The following is a 22,421-nucleotide window of genomic DNA, read 5'->3' as shown; positions in this document are numbered from 1 at the left end:
GCAGCCTGCCCACCACAGGGAGTCCAGGTCCTCCCACCAAGTACCCCTCTCCCTGGGCCCTGACCTCTGCCTGGAGCCCCTGCCCGGCCCTGCGCTTCCAACCCTACACCCACTCAATGGGAGCCAGCAGGCAGGTGGGCTGCGGCCAAAGCAAGGCAGCAGAGGCCGCCACCCACAGGCAGAGCAGGACAGACTCCCCGTGGCATCCCCCCTGCCTCCAAACACAGCCGGAGACCCTCAGGCTGCCTCGGCCTTGCAGAGCCCCTTCGGTGTGTTTCCTGTTGAAACCAATTCAACTACCAACACACAAGACCTCTGGAACATTCCAAACAGCAGCAAGGACCTGCCCACTGGCGGAGCTCAGTCCCTCAGCCTGGGGTCCAGTCAGAGATGTGAGAGGCAGGGCCACAGTCACCCCGACTCTGGAGCCCCAAGGCCCAGCCCACGTTCTCATCGGCGCATCACAAAGGCAGAAAGAACTCTTCCGGGAAGAATTCTGGCCAGAATTATACCATTCTGACAAAACAAATCCTGCTTTTGAAAAAACTGAAACGTGCTATCAGAACCCGTCACAGGCCCGGCAGTTCCAGCCTTGCCTAGAGCTGTTTAAGGCACTTGAATGGCTTATTTACACCACCTGGAAAAGTGTGTTTCAATCCTGATCTAGGGGGAAAAAATCCAGTAATACTGCAAAAGAAGTTTCTCAAAAAAAAAAGCAATTCTTAAGTTTTCTAAGGAATAAAATAAGTGCTGAGCTCTGCTTAAGTTATATGACACAACGGGTCCTATTGGCACTGACAGAACAAGGACAAAACCTGAAATACTGCTTCTGAATTAGACTTTTCCCTGGAAAAAAAAAAAAACCCACAAACAAGACACACGTGTCTTTGTCTGAGTGTTCCCTCCCTGGTGCACGAGGGGTGAGCGGGAACCAGGGAGGTCACTAGTGGGCACCGCAGATCAGACCCCTGGCGCCTCCCCCTTCCCCATGAGGCCACCCTCCCCACTTGGGAAGCCACTTGGCTCGGCCAGGACCTGCTGGGCACCAGGACCAGACAGGAACATTGGTCCATACAAGTCCTCCCAGTGACGGGCAGTGAGGGGTGGATGGGAAAACTTTGCTGGACACCCAGGCACTGGAAAATGTCTGTGGCTCCTGGTTCTGCCCGAAGGTCCCACACACAGAATCCTGCTACCCTGCAAGCATGCCCAGTGTCTTTGGTTTGGCTGTGGCCGCCGCCTTAGCCTCTGGTCCCACCCCTGCCCGATGGGGCCCAGAGCCTGTCCACTTCCTGGGCCCCTTCTCCTCCGTGAGGTCTCCTTCCTGGACTTCCTTTGGACATCCTGCCATCCCACTGTCACCCCGTCTGCTGTGAGCAGGCGATGCCCCTGGCAGCCACCAGGATGGGGTGACGCAAGCAGGGCCAGAGGCCGTGAGTGGCGTCACCTGCCCACCTCCTGCCGTGTCCTAAGGCATCCGCGGGGGAGGATCACGGGGACGGGGGGCCCGGACCTCCTAGCTTCTCGGCACAGCATCGGTCTCTGGCTCCAGCAGGTCTCGGGGTTCCCGGAGGAAGACCACCATGACCGTGATGTTGTCGTGGGAGCCCCGCTCCCGGGCGGCAGCCACCAGCTCCTCAGCCACGCGCAGCCCACTGCCCTGCTGCCCAACCAGGTGGCTCCGCACGAGGCCGGCCACCTCCTGGTGGGGGACCACGTCGAAGAAGCCATCGCAGGCCAGCAGCAGGTAGTCCTCGGAGCCCGTCAGCGCCCGCGAGGCCGTGTCCGCCTCCCCAGACACGTAGGGCTTCTGGAAGACGTCCCCTGGGCGTGGGAGAGAATCGTGAGGGCCATGCCCCTGCAGCTGTCCCCTCCCCAGGCCCCGGCCTGCCTGTAGCCACCCCGCCTCCAACACAGGGTGAAAAGGTAGCTTCGCAGGGTGCCAAGTGCTCCAAAGGAACAGAGCAGGGCGATGCGACAGACTTGCCCTGTGTCCCTGCGGGCAGAGTCAGAACCCAGCAGGGCCAAGGGCAGCTGCCTACAAGAGCTGTCTCACTTCAGAGGGGACACAGGCCGAGGATGCTGTCCGGGTGTGGCCCTGGCCCTCTCCAGCCCCTGCGGCTCCCTGCGCACCCAACGGGCACCTAGGCCGAGTCGGGATGCTGGCTCTGCCTCCCATGCACCCTCTCCCATCCCCCTATCGCAGGAGAGAACAGGGCACAGCCTCCACCGGATCCTGCCCTGGGCTTCTCTCCTGCTCAGGCCTCCCCTGAGGGCTTCCCGCTGGTCCTCCTCCCCCGCTGTGGCCCTGACATTCACTTCTCCCCAGGGCACGAGCCAGACATGTTGCTCCCTGACACGGAGCTGCCCAGTGGTCCCCTCTCCAGTCCCGGTCCCCTTGGAAGGAGCCTGACCCCTCCTGGCCTCCATGTGGGCCACCTCCTGGGGTCCAGCTGTAAGGAAGGCACCGTGTGTGTCAAGAAGCACAGAACGTTTCAGGAGGCTTGGAGGGGCCAGGGCCACGTCTCAGGGTGTGGTGCGGGAGCAGGAAGGGAACGATTTCTCAGCCCTGGAGGGAGGTCTGAGCCCCAGACCAAGGCCTGGCAGCCACAGGAGATAGGGTGGGGGAGAGGTGCCGTTTTTCTCACTTTTTTTTTAAGGTAGAAAAAAGAATCATCAGCGTGAAAGGTGGGTAGGGGAGGGTGAGCCTCATTTATAGACTGTCTATTAAAAATTACCTTTAGCACATACAGTAACTGCCAAGGGTTTCCTCCTAGATCTTTCTGAGAAACTGTTTTAATGAACATAACAAGCTGCAATTATCTGTGCAGGATGCAAGTTTCCGAGGTGGCTACACCCGTGCTCTGGATTCACCAGAGCCCTTTTGCAATCTGACTGATGAGCAGGTGAGGCTGCATTCCCAGACCACCCGGTGAGCACATTCCCAGGCCCTGGGGCCCCCTCCCAAACCCCTCACCTCCTTACCGATGGCTCTGGAGACAGCCAGGGTCCCGTTGACCCTCCAGCAGTCCATGTGGGACACGAAGCCACCCAGTGCCTCGATGCGGTCCTTCTCGTCCTGCGGAGACAGCCAGGGTGGGCCGGGTAGGCCGCGTGTGCCGATGGCGTGCCCGCGCTGCCCAAGGGGAGACCAGCTGGTTCCAAGGCAGCACTGGGAGCCGCGGCTCTGATCAACGCCCAAGGGAAGCCTTAGTGAGGCAGTGAGAAATGATGAACAACCTAAATCATCCCAAAGATGCAGGAATGGCTAAGCAGGTGATGGTGCCAATGAAGACGGACGGCCAGTCCCCGAGCAGCCTTTTGGGGTCCAGGAAATGCTCACGGCAGCAGAAAGAGCCAGAGCCCCGGGGTCCAGGTGGGGATGCTGTGCCTCCCTCAATGGCCCAAGCATGTGTACCTGCGGCCACTCTGCAGAGCTAGATGAAACCTGAGCCAGGCCCTGGACGAGCCCTGTGCCCCTGCATTCTTGTCCTTCTCACCCCACCCCTACCCCCATCCAGGCGCTGTCCGGCTCCACAAAGGACGACGGTGCTCCAGGCGTTAAGAGGACAGCACAGAGCCCTGGTCTAGCCATGAGTCCTAAAAACCGTTTCGGTCCTATAAACTCCCCTGAAGGAGAGGTTTCCCAGGTGTGAGCCTGCTGCCTGAAGGGCGGTAACACAGCGTCTGTGCTGGAGCAAAACCCCATTGCCTCGTGCCCTCCCCTGTGGCTCCCACCTCTGTTACCTCACCTGGTACAAGGCTGGGGCATCCTGGGGCTCGGGGCACCCCTATCTTCACTTCTTGTCTCCTGGGACACCCACCGCCTCGGCTGCCCTCTCACCTCATCCTTCCCACCTGCCCGAAACAGCCTCCCCAAGGGCAAGCCCAGAGCTGGTGGCCGGTGGGTGGGTTCCCAGCAGCTTGGCTCACCAAGGCTCCCTGCCCACTGCTTCCTCTCACCGGCCCCACCTCCTGCCCACTCGCCCAGGGCTGAGGGGCTGAGTGGCTCACCTGGCAGGTGGGCCCAGGCGGGTGGCCGTTCCTCCTATGCTCGCTGCCACAGGGCTGCGCTCTCCTGCTTCCCCCCTATCTCTGATGGGACTCGCTCAATCTCCTGCCACACCCTCCCCACTGCAGACCCTGCAGCTCCATGCGTGGCCCCCGGGCCCATATCCCCAGCCCCTCCAGTCTTCACGGGGTGTCCCAACAGCCCCTGCACTCCCAGGGAACATCCCACCCCGAGTTCCCCGGCCCTCAGACCAAAGGCATCACCACCCTCTCAGAGGCCCGAGGCCTCTCTGGCTCCCCATCCCAAAGCCTGGCCTCCCTCTTCTCCCTCCTGACTTGACAGGCAGGTCCTCCCCACAGCTGGCTGGCGACTACAGTGGCATCTTTGTGACCCAGGCCTCAGCTTGCCCTCCGCTGGTCCGATCATTCCAGAAGCCACCAGATTCCTTCCAAAGTGCCTCCTGCCCCAGGAGCAGCAGCCGTTGAGTGCCTCAGCGGCCGGTCCTGGCTTAACTTGCTCTCTCCTGGACCCCAGGCCTGGCCTGCCGGGCCCACACCTGCCTTGGGATCCGGCTCTGCCTCCTTCCCTCTCATTTCTGCATCTCCCAACAGCTTGTCCATGCCCTGCAGCTTTCAGCCCCAAGTCTGGTCCCTTCCATCTCCGACTCAGCGTCACCTCCTCCCTGAAGCCCTCCTCCCCCACAGCCCAGGTGGCTGACCACTCCCCACCTGTGTGCAGGAGAGGACCCTGCCCATTAACTCCTTACTGCGCCGCCTGCTGGGCAGAGGGGCCAGCTCTCCCCCGCAGCTCTGGGCTCCATGTTGCTGTGACAGGAAGGGCTCGCGCGGGATTCCTGGCAGCTAAAGCCCCAAGCTTTACGTCCTGGGACCCCCAGCCACTTGAGTCAGGCAGGGAGCCCTCCCCTGGAGGAGCACCAGGAGTTTCCTGGGAAGATGGTCCAGGGCCCCTTTACGTCCTAGTCCCCCTGACCACCTGCCTGCCTGGGGGCCCCTTACCTGCCGCTCAGGTCTGTGTGGCTCCATCAGCTTCACCACCTGCCCCTGCTGCACCAGGACCACCTGGGAGTCCCCGAGCCAAGCCACGTGCAGGGTGTTCCCGGCGATGAGCGCGCACACCCCTGTAGTGCCGCTCTGCAGCCGCTGCAGGGAGAGGGTGCACGTGGGTGAGGACGGCGAGGCCGCCACAGGCACACGCCCCATGCTGGCCAGACACCAATCCCGGAACAGTGCTCAGCGGGAAACAGGAACAGACCGATGCACGCAGGGACCAGGCAGCAGGAAAGGGGCATTTACATCGAGTCAGCAGAGCAGACTCTGCCATTTCACGGTGTCAGAAAGCAGACAGGTGGGTGTCTGGGGAGCTGGGGGGCAGGGGCGGGGATGACCAAAGATAGAAGAAACTTTGGGGGTGATGAATACCTCTGTTATCATGGTGAGGGGCACACGGGCATAGACATGCCAAAACCTACCAGATGGTACTCTTTGGACAAGTGGAGTCTCTTACATGTTAATTACGTATCGGCAAAGGTGTTTTTAATAACAGAGCCTAAACTAAACAGCTCTGCTTAAGAGACTCCTTTCTTGACTAGAGCAGCAGCTCTGAGCTCCCGGCTGGCGGGGCTCCCACCTCACAGTCTTAGACCTGGAAGGTTTTCTGTTTAGATTCAAATCCAGCCTTGTTGATTCTGGTGAGGTCTGTGCTCAGAGCATCTGATGACAATGCCTCCTGCCCCCACCACGTCTCCTCCTCAGCCTTGTTGACGGGGCCAGGCCTGAGCTCTCTGGGCCTGTTTCTCGATCTCAGAAAGGGACACGATCTTAGTATCCACCCTGCTAGGAGGACCCCCGAGGTTCCAAGGTGAGGTTCAGTGGGCAGTAAGGTCACAGAGGGACTGGATGCGTCCTTTCTTCTTTCAGAAACAAACGCCTCATAGTGGTAACTGCCGACACCAGCAGCCTAGGGAGACTTCCCCGGGGGGAGGTGTTTGGGGGGTGGGGAGCCTCAGGTGGACCACGTGTTGCTGCTTCCCGTTATTGCCCTTCGCCGATGGTGCATTTTTCACAAATTGAAGGTTTGTGGCAACCCTGCCTCGAGCAAGTTTATTGTCACCATTTTTCCAACAGCATTTGCTCACTTCCTGTCTCTGTGCCACATTTTGGTAACTCCTGCAATATTTCAAACTTTTTCATTATTATTATTCTCTGTCATGGTGATCTGTGATCAGTCATCTTTGATGTTCCTACTGCAAAAAGATCACAACTCGAAGGCTCAGATGATGGCTAACATTTTTTTAGCAATAAGGTGTTTTTTATGGTACCTGTGTTGTTTTAGACGTAATTCTGCTGCACGATTATAGATGAGGGTACAGTGTAAACATAGCTTTTATCTGCACTGGGAAACCAAAACATTCATGTGACTCGTTTTATCCCAATATGCATGTTACAGAGGTGGTCTGGAACCAAACCTGCAAGATCTGAGGTCTGCCTATATCAGTGCTGTGTTTTGTTTTCTGTACTTTACGATGTTTAGACAAATCAAGGGCCTTCTGAATCCTGAAGAAAGTACCCCTCCCAGGGCTAATTCCTAAAGAAAGCAAATGTCTCCCCAGGGACTGTGCCTTTTCTGCACAAGCCAGGTGGTCTGAGCCCATGTCCTCAGCCAGGGTCCCTTGCCAGGCCAACATCTCCCTGGCCTGGATGGCTGGGGACCACCCCGTAGCCCAGAGCCTGTCAGGCTTATTCAAACTATCTGGTCCTCAGCTTGTGACGTGCCTGCCTACGGAGGTCACCTTGAAGCCTTGGGGCCACGCTTTCCTCTCTCTCGGTCTCCTGGCTGACCCTGGTGCTCCCCATGTGGCCCTGCATGGGGTGGCGTCTCTTGGGAACCACAGGCAGATGCCTCTGCATCTGTCATCCCACTGTACCTGATTAGGAGGAAATCCTCGGTGCATTTTAAGACAAGCTGCCCTTCCCCGTGAGGCCCTCACACCCTCTGCTGGAGTGGGGGCAGCCTCACACTGCTTCTATTCAAGCCCCCTTCCAGGCACAAGTGAAAGGACACGACTGCCAGCAGGGTTGAGCAAGGGCCTTCTGCCAGCACCAGCCACTTCGGCTTCCTTCCCTCTGTGAGGCCTGGCCCCTCTGGCCCCACCATGGTTCTCACCTCTCGCCTGGCTTTCCAAAGGAACATCTCATCGGTGCAGCGGAAGGCTGCTCGCAGGGCCCCCGCGGGGTCAGTGGGCAGCTCTGGTCGGTGGGCAGCGACAGCGTGCACGTGCACAGATGCGTACCTCGCAGCATCCACCCCTCCGTGGCCATCGAGCACGGCAAAGTAGGCACGGTCCACAGAGTCCTGGTGGGGAGCGTGGTGGGGGTCACAGTCCTGCCAGCCCTGGGCCTGACTGAGGCCGCAACCTAGCCAGAGACTCTGGTCTGAGGGTGGAGATGGGCACTTCTGGGACAGGGTGTGGCGGGACAGCACGGTTTCCACCACTAGACAGGCTACGTTGGGGGGTCTGGGAGAGGATGACCCTCGGGAGCCTCAACTTCTGCTCTGGGCCCAGCTGGGGGGAGCATGGGATGAGGGGAGAGGCGCCAGGTGGCTCCCAGTGGGTGGGGAGAGCAGGCTCAGCAAGCAGGGGTCCAGGTGCATGTGGTACTGGGGCCTCCCGTTCCTTAGCCCCTCAGCCGGGAAAGCCAGGGGCTGGGGGCTGCCCAGGCCCAGGAGCGCTGGGACCTGGCCTCCTGACGGAAGCCGTGGCCATCCCTCCTGTCTCGGCTCTAGCCGGCAGCCCTGCTTGGCACCCAGGGTCCTCCCCCGCCCTTGCAACCTCCCACTTCCCGCCCGGCCCTCCCCGCCCAGGCAGAGCACTCACCGATAGGCCAAAGAGCAGGTTGAAGGCAGGGAGGCACACGTGCCGGTCCTCCATCCTGCGGCGGGCGTTGCGGATGGCGTGCACGGAGACCAGCCACTGCCGCTGCGGGACCCGGGCAGCCACGGGCACCTGCTTCTGCCACTGGCTGCACACTTCCCAGAGCCGGTCAAAGAGGCTCCGCGCCAGGCCCGCAGCATCCAGCACTGAGGCGTAGGAAAGGGGGCTGTTAGGGAAGTGCCACCGCAGGCCCTCGGGGGCTCCCCACTCTCCACCCCCTTCCCGTGGGCCCTGTAGCCCGTCGCCGCCCAGGGCCTCCTGAGCACAGCAGCCTAAGAAACCGCGCAAACAGCCTGCGTCATCAGCATGAGAAGTGTCTGGTTTGGCAACACACACAAGGAGCACCTCCCCACCTCAACATGGCGAGGCCACGCCCCTCATGGGAGCCCACCCCAAGGAAAGAGCTGGATATGCAAAGATAATTTAAGAACAAGTACAGAATCATTTATAACTGTGCATTAATTAGAAATAATATACATCCAACAACAGAGTAAATTATGGTCTGTTCTCCCGGTGACGAATTAAGCTGCTATTTTTCACAACTAAACACGTAACTGCCATTCGGCCCAGCAATTGCACCCTGGGGCTCAAATCCCAGAGAAATGGAGCCTAGTTCACATGAGACATGCGCCCGGTGGTCCCAGAAGTGTTATCTGCAACAGCTAAAAGCTGGAATCAGCCCAGACACCCTTTAACAGGTGAACGATAAACTCCCAAACATCGCACCCCGAACAGTGCTCACAGGAAGGAAGGAAAGAGCTACTGACACACAGAGACCTGGGCAAATCTCAGGGAACCACACTCAGTGAAAAAAGCCAATCCCATGTGATTCCATTTATACGCATACTTGAAACGACAAGATTATAGAGATGGGTGGCTGTCAGGGGTTAGGGTGGGGAGGGGGTATTACGGTAGCCATAAAGGTAACACGACATCCTTGTGGGATAAGATTACGTCGTAACACGACATCCTTGTGGGATGAGATTACGTCACGATCCTAGTCGTGATATTTCACTAGTTTTCGAGATGTTACCATTGAGGGAAACAGGATAAAGATGCAGGGGGTCCCTCACTGTTATTTCTCACAACCGCACGCGAGGCTATGGTTACCTGAGTTTAACTTTAAAAAGTTAAAGGGTGAAACAGAAATAGACTTTGCAAGCATATGAGATGCTCATGTCACGACATTAAAAAAAAATGATATTAAGAAAAAATGTGAAAAAAAAAGAAAGAGAGGAAATTACACATATGGTTTGATCATGAGAACGTGAAAAGCCTTTGACCCGCTTGGGCCCAGAAGATAAGAGGCGAGAAAGGCATAAACCCCATAAGGTCAGCAGTGGGCATCCGCAGGGCTGGGTCCGCGGCTGAGGCTTTTCCTTAAAGACACTTTTTTGTGCTTTTCCCATATTCCACTACAACCAGGAGCTGGTTTTAAAATTCGTCCATAAATGCTTTGCTACTTCTCCCTTCGAGAATGGGGCCTAATCCCCTCCCCTTGAGGGCAGGAAGGAGGACCTCGGCCCACAGACTCCCGAGGCCGAGGCCGCTCAAGGGAACTGCTTGCTGGGGCAGGGCGGGGCGGCTGGAGGCTCCACCTGCCCGGCCACACAGAGGTCTCAGTCATACCTCCGCCCTCAGGAGTTGATTCTTTTTTAAAAAAATTAATTAATTTTTATCTGTGTTGGGTCTTAGTTGCGGCATGCAGGATCTTCTGTTGTGGTGCACAGGCTTCTCTCTAGTTGTGGCGTGTAGGTTTTCTCTCTAGTTGTGGTGCATGGGCTCCAGGGCGTGTGGGTTCTGTAGTTTGTGGCACGCGGGCTCTCTCACTGAGGCGCATGAACTCAGTAGTTGTGGCGCACGGGCTTAGTTGCCCCGCGGCATGTGGGATCTTAGTTCCCCGACCAGGGATCGAACCTGCGTCCCCTACATTGGAAGGCAGATTCTTTACCACTGGACCACCAGGGAAGTCCCAGGGCAGTGATTATTATAACACTCGAGTAATGCCAGTTTTGCAAGAATGGCTTCGATAGACTGATTTGACTGTGTTCTACTCCCATGACAGGGGTGAGCTGTTAAGGGCGGCGGGCCCAGGCCTGCTTGGAGGGCAGGGCCGGCCGAGATGTCCTTCCCCTTCCCCAGCCCGCAGGGCCCCCAGGCCTGGCTCTAGGGTGTCAGCTGCGCAGTTCCTTCCCGCCAGCAGGTGGCGCTGACTTCCCGCTGGACGTGGGCGGAGCTGGCGGGGCGCCCCTTTGTGGGCCGCGCGGGCAGCAGGCTCTGCACAGGACAAAGGCGGTCTGTCACCCGCACAGCCTCAGGGCAGGAATTCGGAGCTGGGCTGGGCTGGGCTGGAACGCAGCCGGGCGGGGAGCCAGAGAACAGGGTGGGGGGCGAGGCCACGTGTGTCCCCCCCCTCCTGGCTCTGCCCTCCATGTGGCATTAATGCCGAGTTTAAAGGGACATAGCTGGATAGTAATTATGTGAGTGGTGGAGGTGTCAGGTAACCATCTGCGATGCATAAAAGGACCGAATCGACACATTGTGCACTTAAGTTACAGTTACAAGTCAATTATGTCTCAATTAAAAAACAAACAATAATAAAGCAACACTGTCCAATAGGAAATGGCAAAGGAGGGGAAATCTGCTGAGGCCCCACATGCCCCCCACCCCCTGCCCACCCCAGGGCTGGGCCCCAGGACCCACCCTGCTTCTCTGCATCCCAACTGGCCCACAGCCCCGCACCTTCTCCAGCAGGTGTGGAGGAACTGAGACCCTGCTCAGGCGGGGCTCACCCAGCACTCTGCCAGGGCCTGGCCCACAGGCTCTCGCTCTCTGCAGTTCTGGTCCAACGTGAACCGACTTTTGGGTGGAATACAGTTGGAAGGAACTACTAAGAAAGGGACAGAAAGGCCTGCAAAACAAGGGCCCTGCCTGATCCAAGGCTCATTCCCATCCTGGGCTCCTTTGGCCGCTGACTGCTGTCCCCGGAACAGGACACAGGCCTCTGTGGCGCCTCCCCAGGCTCTCAGGGACCCTCAAGTCTCCACCTGACAAGGGTCCCAACCTGGATCAGCTGAGACACGGCCCGAGCTCTGGGTTTTCTACCACTGGACCCCGGGACCAGCTCTCGCATCAACACCCACTTGTCACCCGCTGAAGTGGAAGAGCGTGTGGGTGAGGCCCATTGGCACCTCGGGCTCCTCCTGTGTGACCCGGGACAGGGCTGTTTGTCTCCCGGGCTGCGGCGCTCACCCCGCTGGCTCCATGCTGGGGAGGTCTCTCCCTGTGACTGGTCTCTGACACCCTGTCGTAAGCACACGAGCCCGGCGCTGCCCACAACCCCTCTGTCCACCAGAAAAACGGGAAAGGAAAGGGGGGCCAGGTGAGCCCTGACACTCCCCTGCAGCCTGGCCCCCATCTGGCTGGAGAGTGTTGCCCAATAAGCCCAGGGCCCCAAGAGGGAGACTCACGGGTCACAGGGGCCTCCTCTTCCTCCTGCTCCGGCAACTTCCTGAACTCAGAAAGGTCCGTCTGCAGCAGCTGGGAAACTGCCTCGTGGGCCAGGCAGGCAGCAAGTGGTGGCGGAGCGCTCCTGGGGGCACAAACCCGGAGTGAGGGGCTGGCTCCTCAGCAGGAGCCAGCACCCCAGAGCCTGCCCCACACTCCAGGCAGAGACCCCCAGCCTCTTTCTGCTGCCGGAGGCCCTTCCAGAGGTAGCGGTGACCGCTCACACTCCACGTGCACCCACGACAGGCAGGTCGGCCTCTGGTCCTCGTGCTGGACGGCCATCCACGCAGTACCATTTATGGGGCCCTCACTGGGGCTGGTGGGGAGGGGGAGTCACAGACGTGCGAGCTGCCTCTCTGCTGGTCACAGTGGCCAGGCCAAACTGCCTGACGTCCAGCCTTATACCAGCTCCTGGTACCCAATACCAGCTGGGGACCCTTGGGGGTTGGGGAAGTCCTATAAGTTGAACTGTGTCTCCCAAAATGTGTATGTTACAGTTCTAACCCCCAGTGCTTCAGAATGTGACCTTACTTGGAAATGGGGTCGCTGCAGATACAATGAGTTAAAATGAGGTCCCACTGGAGTAGGCTGGGCCCCTAATGCAGTAATGTTGGTGTCCTTATCGAAAGGGGAAATTCAGACAGAGACCCACAGGGAGATGCTCTGTGAAGGTGAAGACTGGTGAGCTGAGCCTATAGCCGAGGACTGCCAGCAACCGCCAGAGGGACCAGCCCAGCCGACATCCTGCTCTGGGACCTCCAGCCCCCAGAATCCTGAGACAATACGGTTCTGTTGTTTAAGCTGCCCAGCCCGTGGTGCTTTGTCACGTACGCCCCAGGAAAGGACTCCAGGGAGCGTGGGACCCATGGGCAGTGTCTGGAAGATCAGGCTGTGTGCAGCCCAGGGCGTCCCTGGGCAAGGCAGGCTGTTGGGACAGCTGGTGAAGGGGAACCTGGGGAGGCAGCATGACCTTGGTGTGGCTTGAAGAGAGACATGATATAATCCAATTGGGCGTTTTAATTTTTATTTTATTTTTAAATTTTATATAATTTTTTTTGCACTTTGATTATTGTGCTTTGCTTTATTGCACTTTGCATACACTGCAATTTTTTTAACATCTTTATTGGAGTATAATTGCTTTACAATGGTGTGTCAGCTTCTGCTTTATAACAAAGTGAATCAGCTATACATATACATATATCCCCATTTCTTCCCTCTTGCGTCTCCCTCCCTCCCACCCTCCCTATCCCACCCCTCTAGGTGGTCACAAAGCACCGAGCTGATCTCCCTGTGCTATGCGGCTGCTTCCCACTAGCTATCTATTTTACATTTGGTGTGTATATATGTCCATGCCAGTCTCTCACTTTGTCCCAGCTTACCCTTCCCTCTCCCCGTGTCCTCAAGTCCATTCTCTAGTAGGTCTGCGTCTTTATTCCCGTCTTGCAATTGGGCTTTTTTAGACTTCCTGGCCTCATCTTGGAGGGTGGGCCATCTTGGTGGATGGGAGGGGACAGAGCAGGCATTGGGCAGGGGACCGGGCGGGTCCACAGTGAGTCTCAGGTTCCACTGAGGTCAAGAGGCCTGTGGCCAGTGGGCACGTGGTCCGGGTGGATGAAAGGGGTGGGGCAGAGAGCAGCCGGAGCAGCTGGAGAAGTGGGGTGACCCCAGGGGTGCCACCTGGGGCCGAGTCTGGGAAGCAAGACCTCGCTGGCTGCTACCAAGGTCAGACAGGCTGCGGAGAGCAGAGCTGAGGGTCAGTGCAGGCAGGAGCCGGAAAGCAAACAAGGGGGGATGGGAAGCCTCCAGTACGGGACAAGAGGGACACTAGGCAGCTCCGGGAGGTCGGGGGGTGGAGAGACCGAGGCCAGTGGGAAGCACTATAGGAAATTCTTTCCACAGGCTCCAGGGCCTGCCCGCCTAGCCCCCAGCCTCGGGGGCCCGCTCCAGCCACAGAGCCCCCTGGCTCCCCGAGTATAAGGGGTGGCTCCATCCCCCAGCTGTCCCTGCAGCCTCTAGGACTCATCCTGCATCCTGACCTGTCCCCGAAGTCTGGGCCAGGTGGGTGGGCACATCCCTCTGGGCGTCCCGGTGTGTGTCTACAGATGGCCTTAGGGATCTACTGGGATGAATTTGTCATTTTTTAAAATGAGATAGTGACTCAGGGGAGCAGCCTCTGGACCTGCCTTTAGAAAACAACCAGCCATGGACTTCCCTGGTGGCACAGTGGTTAAGAATCCACCTGCCAATGCAGGGGACACGGGTTCGAGCCCTGGCCCGGGAAGATCCCACATGCCGCAGAGCAACTAAGCCCGTGCGCCACAACTACTGAGCCTGTGCTCTAGAGCCTGAGAGCCACAACTACTGAGCCCACGTGCCACAACTACTGAAGCCCACGTGCCTAGAGCCCATGCTCCACAACAAGAGAAGCTACCACAATGAGAAGCCCCAGCACCACAACAAAGAGTAGCCCCTGCTTGCCGGAACTAGAGAAAGCCCGCGCGCAGCAACGAAGACCCAAAACAGTCAAAAATAAAAACAAATAAATTAATTAAAAAAAAAAAAAGAAAAACAACCAGCCAAGGCATGAGAAGTGTGTTCCTCTGCTGTGTGGGGATTTCCTGCCAGCCTCTGGGCTTTCCTTTTTCAGGGCGGGGAGAAGTGCACCTCTGCTCCCAGCGCTGGGGGCAGTGAGGCAGCTTCCGGCCATGGGGAGAGGACAATGCCTGGATGTGGTCCCCAGCCTGGCTTCCTGGCCGCCCTCCCGTCTCATCCAGGGGCCCTGCCTGGTGCCCCGAGGCCCCTAAAGATGACAGCGATGCCTCGGAGACCAGGACCAGGTACCCAAGAAAAAAGAACCGCTCTTATCTGGCCACCTCGGGGTTTCCAAGGAGCCACCAGTCTAGAAGCAGAAATGAAAACGCACATCAGTGGCCACAGTGTCAGGGACGCACCACTTAGGGACCTGAGAGGTGACCGCTGACCACAAGGGGAGGACTGGAGGTAAATCACCGCAGTCCCGACCTCGTGATCTGACTCCTGGACAGTCTCACACAGGATTCTATTTACAACCTGAAAAACCCCGCGGACCAACACACTCGGGCCTGGATAGCCAAGAGCCTGCACATGAGCTGCTGGGACATGAGGGTAGGGGCCCCGACCGCCAGACGTGTGTAGACGTGTGACACGTGTGACATCTGTGTCTACACAGTAAAGAAATACTAGGGAAAGACAAAAATAAATCCATTAAAATGGCTGGAAAATATGAGACTTTAAAATTCCTTCAAGGTTGGGAATTCCCTGGCTAGTTAAGACTGCGCTTGCACTGCCAAGGGCCCAGGTTCGATTCCTGGTCAGGGAGCTAAGATCCCGCAAGCTGTGCGGCGGAACCAAAAGAAAAAAAAAATCCTTCAAGGTGGATTCATGGGGGGCCTATAGGGGCCATGGGGGCCCACCTGCACCACCCCTGCCAGCCTCAGGCTCTGGGGCTGTGAACCCTGGCCTCTCGCCGATCACCGATGGTCTCAGGCCTGCTATGTCATCTGCTAATTAACGGGAGCTCATTCACCCCCTGTGCTCAGGGCCTGGCGCTCTCCCCACTCCCCCAGCCTCGCCCGCTGCTCGGCCTTGAGGGGCCCCGCTCCACCTTGAGAGTTCCCCCCTACTTGAGGGGGAAACTTGAGGCACCCGCCCTCCCCCATAACTAAACTCACCCCCCAAGGCCCTGCCCGCAAGAAGGTCCTCTCGCCCTCCTCATGCCTGGCAGGGGCACCAGCCCTGCCCAGTGGCTGCTGGGGATTCAGGGCCCCTCAATGTTCCTTCTGTCCCCCAAGTGCCACTGTGGTGCCTGGTGGGTGCCAGGCTCTCCCTCCTCTGCACTCCCAGCCCCTCGTCTCTCCCACATCCAGCACCCAGACCGCCAATGTGGCCTCGTCAGGCCCCAGGCCCGCTTGGCTCCACTGATCTGCTTTACGGCACCTGCCTCTGAAATATTTTCCCAAAGCAAAACAAAGCAGCCCGCATCGCCCTCTGCACACACCACACCGAGGGACAGGTCACTGGCATTTCCCCCGAGCTCCATGGACGCGGCCCTGGAGTGGGCCCGTAGCCTTTATGTTCCTATCTCTGACTGTTATGGGGCCTCGGGTCCCACCAAGCAGGTGCCCCAGGGGTGCGAGAGGGTGGGGCTGACCTGCCATGAAGAAAGAGCACTTGGGGACACGGAACGCCACCGCAGAGGCTGGGGCGTGTCCCAGCACAAGGGGTAACCCAGTGACTAGCACTGGTGGGTGCGGCCCCTGGGGAGGGATGAGGTTCACAGGGGACGAGTGACCCACCAGCCCTCACCCATGAGCCTCCCTTGTGGCTGCCGGTGGTGCACGTCTCCCCCGACACCTGCCAAGCTGGGCGTGTCCCTCTCTGAACCTTGTCTTCACGGCCTGTGAAACAGGGACAGTGCCACCACCTCTCAGGTCTTGGTGGCCAGGGGACTGCCAGGCCTCAGGCCAGTCTCTTAGCCTCTGCCTCCCTGACTGCGAGACAGGATAGAAATGGGACCTACTGCTAGCATCCATCAGGGGTTGAACTGTGTCCCCCGGAAAGGTCCGCTTAAGTCCTAATCCAGTGGCTCAGGACGTGACCTTGTTTGGGATTAGGGTCTTGGCAGGTATAAGATGAGGTCACACAGGAGCAGGGCCCCTAATCCAACAGGACTGGTGTCCTTACAAGAAGACGAGAGACACAGACAGACAAGGAGGATGCCTGGTGACAACAACAGCCAGTCTGGGGTGATGTGTCTACAGGTCAGGGCACATTCAGGACCAGGTGACACCAGAAGCTAAGAGGAAGGCCTGGAGCGGCCCTGACTTCCGGCCCCCAGGACAATGAGACGGGGCACTTCTGTTGCTCTGGGAAACCCACGGGGCTGGCAGGGGAGTTCTGCACAGAATGTAGTCAGCAGGAGCGGAAGGCAGGGGGTGAAGGCAGCCAGGGTGAGGGTCGTGCCCTGTGCTCCCTTCCCCCTTCCATCCTGGGCCACTGTCCCGGCACCCACACCGCTCACCTGCTGCTCAGGAAGCCCATGGCCAGCTCAGCCAGCTCGCCTTCCACCTCCTCCTGGCTCAGCATCGTCCCTGGGACCTTCCATGGCAAAGGGCTCTCTGGGCCCAGCGGGGCTGGGAAGTCGCGGAGGAGCTCGTCCAGGAAGCTGGGGGTCTCCTCTGCCTTCTGGCTGTTCTGCTGTGGGGTTCCCGAGGCCATGCCCAGAGCATCCTGGGGGGCTGCTGCTGGGTCACTGGTCTTCATTCTGGGGAGAGACGTGAGGGTTGGCAAGAATACAGTCGATTGGCGCCCTACAGTGCTGAGCGCCTCACTTTCTTTGCTTCCCCTTGAAGCATTGAGGGGCAGGCGCCGCACCAAGTTCGGGGCTCCAGGCAGAAAGGCGGGGCCCCCGGGCCTCACACACAGTTCCGGGGCCCACGTGGGAGGGACAACCCTGAGAGGGGACCTGGGGGAGCCCAGAGAAGTGGCTTCAGGAGACAGAGCCCGGGGCAGAGGGATGTCCTGAAGGAGGAGGAAGGCATGTTCCTGGCAGAGGACGGCTGGTGTGGCCAGAGGCAGGCAGGAGAGGGACCCAGGGCCAGGCCATGGAGGCAGATGGACACGGCCAGAGCAGGGGTTCCACCTGACGCCGGACCTGGGCAGCAGGAAGGTGAGGAGATGATGCCACTGGGCCTGGGAGCCTGGAAGTCATGCCCAGAGCGGGGCAGGGCTACCTGATGGCACGGTGGCAGGGCCATCGTACAGAGGGCGTGTGGGCAGGAGGGAAGCAGAGGGTTAACCCAGGAGAGTCAGGGCCTTTGGGACATGGTCAAGCCTTATAAGTCCTCTCAGGAGGAGTCCCAGGCCTCCTGAGGCTTAAAAGGTTTGTCCATGTCCACAAACACCCCGACCGTTCTGGGCTTCAAATGGGCTGGAGGATGGGGGATACAGGGGGCTCACTGCCCACTGAGGATCAGAGCTCTTAACTCAGCACAAGTCTCCTGGAAGAACAGAGACAGGACACAGCAGACAAGCAGGCATGGGGGTGAGGGGGAAGGGGAAGTAAGATGTGTCATCAGTGGAGGGTCTGGAGAGCAAAGGGTGAAGAATTAAGAAACACGGAATTCCCTGGAGGTCCAGTGGTTAGGAGTCGGCGCTTTCACTGCTGGGGCCTGGGTTCGACCCCTGGTTGGGGAACTAAGATCCCACAAGCCACGTGGCACGGCCAAAGAAAGAAAGAAACAAACACAAAACCTCTCTCATCTGTCAGCGAGGAGAATTGGAAGTTAATTTCTTGAAGTAGACACACATGAATAACACAGGAACTGGGGCGCTTGTGATGGAAGGTTCTGGGGACAGGCTCCCAGTCATGGCCATCCCTCCTGTCTGCTCACAAGTGAGTGACACAACACAGCTCCAGGCCGCAAAAAACAAACAGGGAAACAAATGAAGGACGTAAGATAAAGAACAATCAGGTGAGAGCAAGCTAGACACTGCGTTATAAACACAAGGGTCCGAGACTGTGAGATGAGGGGCCGGGCCGGGCGCCGTGGGGGTGGTAAGGGCAGGGAGGAGGCAGCCAGGCGGGCCTGAGCCAACGATAAACAACAGGAAGGTGGCGTGAACTTCCCAGGAAGCTCAGACACCCTTGGGCAGGGAAAGAGGCCAAGCTGCCTCTTCTGCCTGTGAAATGCTCTGGCCTGTTGCATAGAGGAGAGAAATGTGAGTGACGCAGAGCTGTCCCAGGCAACACTGGCCCCAGCTCCCCTGCAATTCTGAGTCCAAACAAATACGAGGCCCTGAAATTGCTGGTGGCCCAAAGCACGCTCATTAGATACGTGATTAGGGTCAAATGGTGCTCACTGACCTCCCAGGGCGCATGGGAGGGCCCACAGCCGAAAGCAAAGCACCGAATTCAGGCCCTTCACCTTCAACCTCGCTGATGGTGGTGGGTTTTTTTGGGGATGCAGGGGCCTCCTTCTTGCCTCCCAGCCTTGGGATGCTGTTCCTTGGGCCTGGACCCCAGTCCCCCGAGTCTGTTTCTCGGTGGGTTGGGAGCCCCCCCCTCTGCAGCACCAAGGCCTGGTCTCCGCTGTGCCCCTGTGCCCACCGCTCCATGCCCAGGCATGACTGTGTACCTAAGGGGTGAGGGCTGCTACTCTCATGGCCTGGCCTAGCCCCGCCTTTGCTAGACAGGTGGGCATCACCAGGACCTACCAGGCTTGTTTTCGCATAGCCTGGCAGAACAAAGGGCCAGGAAATGAGCCGGGACAGTGGGGTAAGGGACAAGAGTAACTTCCTTCCTTGCCATCTTCTTCTCAACCAGCTCCTGGATCTGTGACCTACCCCAGCTGATATGAGCCCGGGGCCGAGATGACAGCGCGAGGGAGAAATTCCTGCCCAAAGGGGCCCAGAGGCAGCCCTGGGAGGGTCAGGAGGGGCAAGGGCAGGACCATAGCCCTGAGCTCTCCCAGGACCAACTGAGGAGCCAGTCAAGAAGGATGGAGGCCAGCAGGCAGGCAGTGAGATGGGGGGATGCGGCGGGGCTGGGCCTGGTGTGGGGGTCCTGACCTAGGAGCTGGTGAGAAGCTGGGGCGGGGGTGGGGGGGAGACTCCTGAATGAGGACCTGGAGGGGGGGCGTGGGAGGGACACTGGGCCGCCAGCCCCCACTGCCACCTGCTCCACCGGTCTGGCCAAATGTGGCCTGAGGCCAGGTCCTCCAGCTCCTGGAACGAAGCCCCTCTGCACTGCTCATCAGCAGGAATGACAGTGCTGCAGCTAATACCCGCCAGGGGACTGCAGGGCCGCCACCCTCTGAGCGCACTTCCGCTGCCACCTCTTCTTGCACCCCCCCCCCAATACCCCGTGTTATTACCCTCACCTTTCAGGCGAGGCATCAGCGAAAGGGCCAAGTTACCCAGCCAGGGTCCCAGTCAGGCCAAGGTGGGACTGCGGAGCCCGGCTGCTAACTGGACAGAACCCCGCCCACCCCTCATGGGCCGCCGACCCTGGGGCTGGCCGCTCCCAGGCCCCTCTTTCATTTCTGCGCCCATCGCCCAGGTGCAGCCCTGAGAGCTCCGGCCCTGCCTCTGCTGAAATCCCCATGGCTGGGGCACAGCCGTCTTCACGGCTCTATAGCACTTCTGCTCGCATCTGACTTGTAAAAGCCCATTTTTCTTTTTTTTCCGTTTAAAATATTTATTATCCTCCAGGTTAACCGTTTTGACTTCGAAGCTCAACCAATGTGTGTTTGTACAACTGTGTTTTTCTCGGCAGTATGGACAAGATACTTGTCAAGTCCTGTTTGATTTCAGAACAGGAGTGAAGAGAGAAACAGCAATCTTTAGGAAGGGAAACTGCATCACTGTTACAAAAGTATTCACAGTTAAACATTTTTCTGCAAACATTTTTCAGCAAACATTTTTCTGCAAGTAGAGAGCCTTATTCCTTTGTTCATAAACAAACACTGGGAAGAGTATGGCAGAAACCCTTCCAGATATTTTCCCACATATGTATTTTTTTCTTTTTAAAACACTTATGGTAAACTATACATAACATACAATTTATCATTCTACCCTTTTAAGTGTACAGTTTTGCTGCATTAAGCACGTTCACATTGTTGTGCAAATGTCACTTTTTACAGGCTTGACTTCTCACAAGATTATAAACTGTACTCCCACACCCGGTCTCTCGGCTGTACCACAGCCCTCCGTGCAAGGCCCCTTTGTGCACGGCTGCTGGCACATGTGGGCAGAGGGAAGGTGTCGGCCTCCTCCCAACACCCTGCAGCAGATGGTGTGGGTTGGGAGGTGCAGCCTGAGGCCTGGCCCCTTGAAAGAGGAAGTTAAGACACTCTACTAAAGGTGGTGGGCAGCGAACAGGTCCTAAGGACAGGGCTGGCTTCAGGCCATGTCACAAAGGAATTCTAGGAATGAACGTGTGGAGGTTTGCAGAGTGGCCTGCATCCTGTTTACCTCTCACAACTATGCTGAGTACACGCTGTTGGACTCAGCCAGGTTGCAGTGAAGAAACAGACTCAGGGAAGGTCAGCAACCTGAGGCCACACAGGCAGGAAATGGCAAAGCCGGAATCAGGTGGGGTCTTCCCACGCCTTTGTCATTTCCAGCTCAGTTGCAGGAGGAAGAGTGAACTGTGACAATAGGCCGGATATGGCACAAAAGCCAGCAGTGAGCTTCATGTTCTATCTCCCATGGTGGGAGCACAGCTCACCCACAGAACTCGTGCCAGGGAATGTCATTAGGATGTGTCACTCAGGACGTGTCACTCAAGACATGTGTCCAGCTGAGTGGAAGGCTGCGGGGAGGCATCCATCACCATTGACTAGGCCCCACTATGTTAAGCCCTGCACTAAAATCCCTACAATCAGCTGCCATATCTCCCTGTTGCACAGAGAGGCTAAGGGGCTTGCCTGAAGTCACACAGCTGCACTGCTGGAGCCATGGCCTCCCTACCGGAGGTTCAATCTCATACGCGTCTCGCTAAAGCTGCTGTAGCCCAAGCACTGGCTTTAACTAAAACACCTTAAATACGCTTGGGGGAGGGCCGGGTGGGGGCAGGCCAGGGGTGGAGGCGCTGGGGCAGAGCTGCAGTCGGGCAAAGGTGCGGGGGCTTCTGGGGTAGGGGTTTGGGCAGGGGCCCGGCCAGATGCTCCCATGCGGGCGGAGGGGAAGGAGGAAGCCCAAGCATTGGGGGCACGTCAACCCTCAGCACCCCATCCTGCTTCACGGCCCTCGGCCCCCCGGCTCGGCCACACCCCCGCGAGCCCAACCCCCACCGCTGCACCCTGGGCGCGCAGCCCCCAAGCCCGCCCCGGGCTCCCCGGGTCCCGGCTGCCGCCCCCGCTTTCAGCCCCCACTCGGCTCCCAGCCCCTCGCGGCTCCCCATCTCGGCCTCCTCATCTCCCCAACCCGCCCCTGCACCCCTGGCGCCGCCGCCGGAGCCTCCCCGGGCGCGTCAGCACCCCGCCCGCGCCCCGCTGCACCCCGGGTCCCCACGGTCCTCACCTGCCACTCGGCCGCCAGGCGCCCTCTAGCCGCTCCCAGCCGACCCCGCCCACTTCCCGTCCGGCCACCGCGGACGCCGCGCAGGCGCAGTCGGGCCCAGGCGGGAGGGGCCGGCCTCTGCTGCCTCCTGGCGGCCCGCTGCGCGCGCCGGCAGCCCCACCCGGAGGACGAGCGCACCTGCGGCCTGCATCCCGGCCATTGCATCAGGTCTCTACCTGTGGTGGCTGTGTAGATGGGGCGGTGCCCAGAAATTAGGCAACTTGCGCAGTCAACAGACGGTTAGCAGCAGAACAGGGATGCGAGCCCACACTGCCGAGGGCCCACGACACTTTTAGGGACGGTTAGCTTCCAATGGCCACAAACACACACATTTAATATCTACAGGTCTGAAGATCAGAAGCCAGTAAGGTCTCAATGGGCTAGTTCAAGGGTCATCAGGGTGCCTTCCTTTCTGGGAGCTCTAGGGGAGAAGGTTCTCCCTCCTTTTTCAGCTTCTAACTGCCCCGCCCCTTGGCTCATGGCCCCTCCCACCTTCAAAGCCAGGACCGAAAAGACCCTTGTGATGACCTTGGGCCACCCAGATGACCCAGGATAATCTGTTTTAAAATCAGATGAGCAACCTTAATCCCACCTGCAGCCCTGACTCCCCTCCACCACGTCATCTAACAGCACCGTTCCAGGGACAAGGACCTGGACATCTTTGGGGGTCATTTTTCTGCCACCTTAGAAGCCCAGGGGAAAAAAAAATATTTTTTGGCTGCACCACGCGGCTTGTGAGATCTTAGTTCCCCAATCAGGGATCAAACCCATGCCCCCTGCAGTGGAGGCACAGAGTCCTAACCACTGGACCGCTAGGGAATTCCCAGAAAATGTTTTAACGCCAGAAAA

General features: G+C 58.5%; 1 protein-coding gene across 1 annotated transcript; it reads right to left on the bottom strand.

Moving 5' to 3' along the window:
• Positions 1–1,516: 1,516 nt before the first annotated feature.
• Positions 1,517–21,575, bottom strand: PPM1F (protein phosphatase, Mg2+/Mn2+ dependent 1F; the record flags this gene model as incomplete). The annotated part of the gene is made up of 8 exons (XM_082667706.1): positions 21,534–21,575; positions 16,531–16,773; positions 11,435–11,556; positions 7,908–8,110; positions 7,196–7,384; positions 5,029–5,172; positions 2,986–3,079; positions 1,517–1,824 (listed from the first exon to the last, which is right to left on the bottom strand). Exons 2-8 carry the CDS (start codon positions 16,770–16,772, stop codon positions 1,517–1,519), a joined length of 1,302 nt encoding a protein of 433 aa, XP_082523832.1. The 5' UTR covers position 16,773; positions 21,534–21,575.
• Positions 21,576–22,421: the final 846 nt, after the last annotated feature.

This window comes from Grampus griseus, assembly GCF_964374135.1.
Source record: "Grampus griseus genome assembly, chromosome: 12".
In the NCBI taxonomy this organism is placed as follows: Eukaryota; Metazoa; Chordata; class Mammalia; order Artiodactyla; family Delphinidae; genus Grampus; species Grampus griseus.
This window is presented reverse-complemented; position numbering and strand designations above follow the sequence as displayed.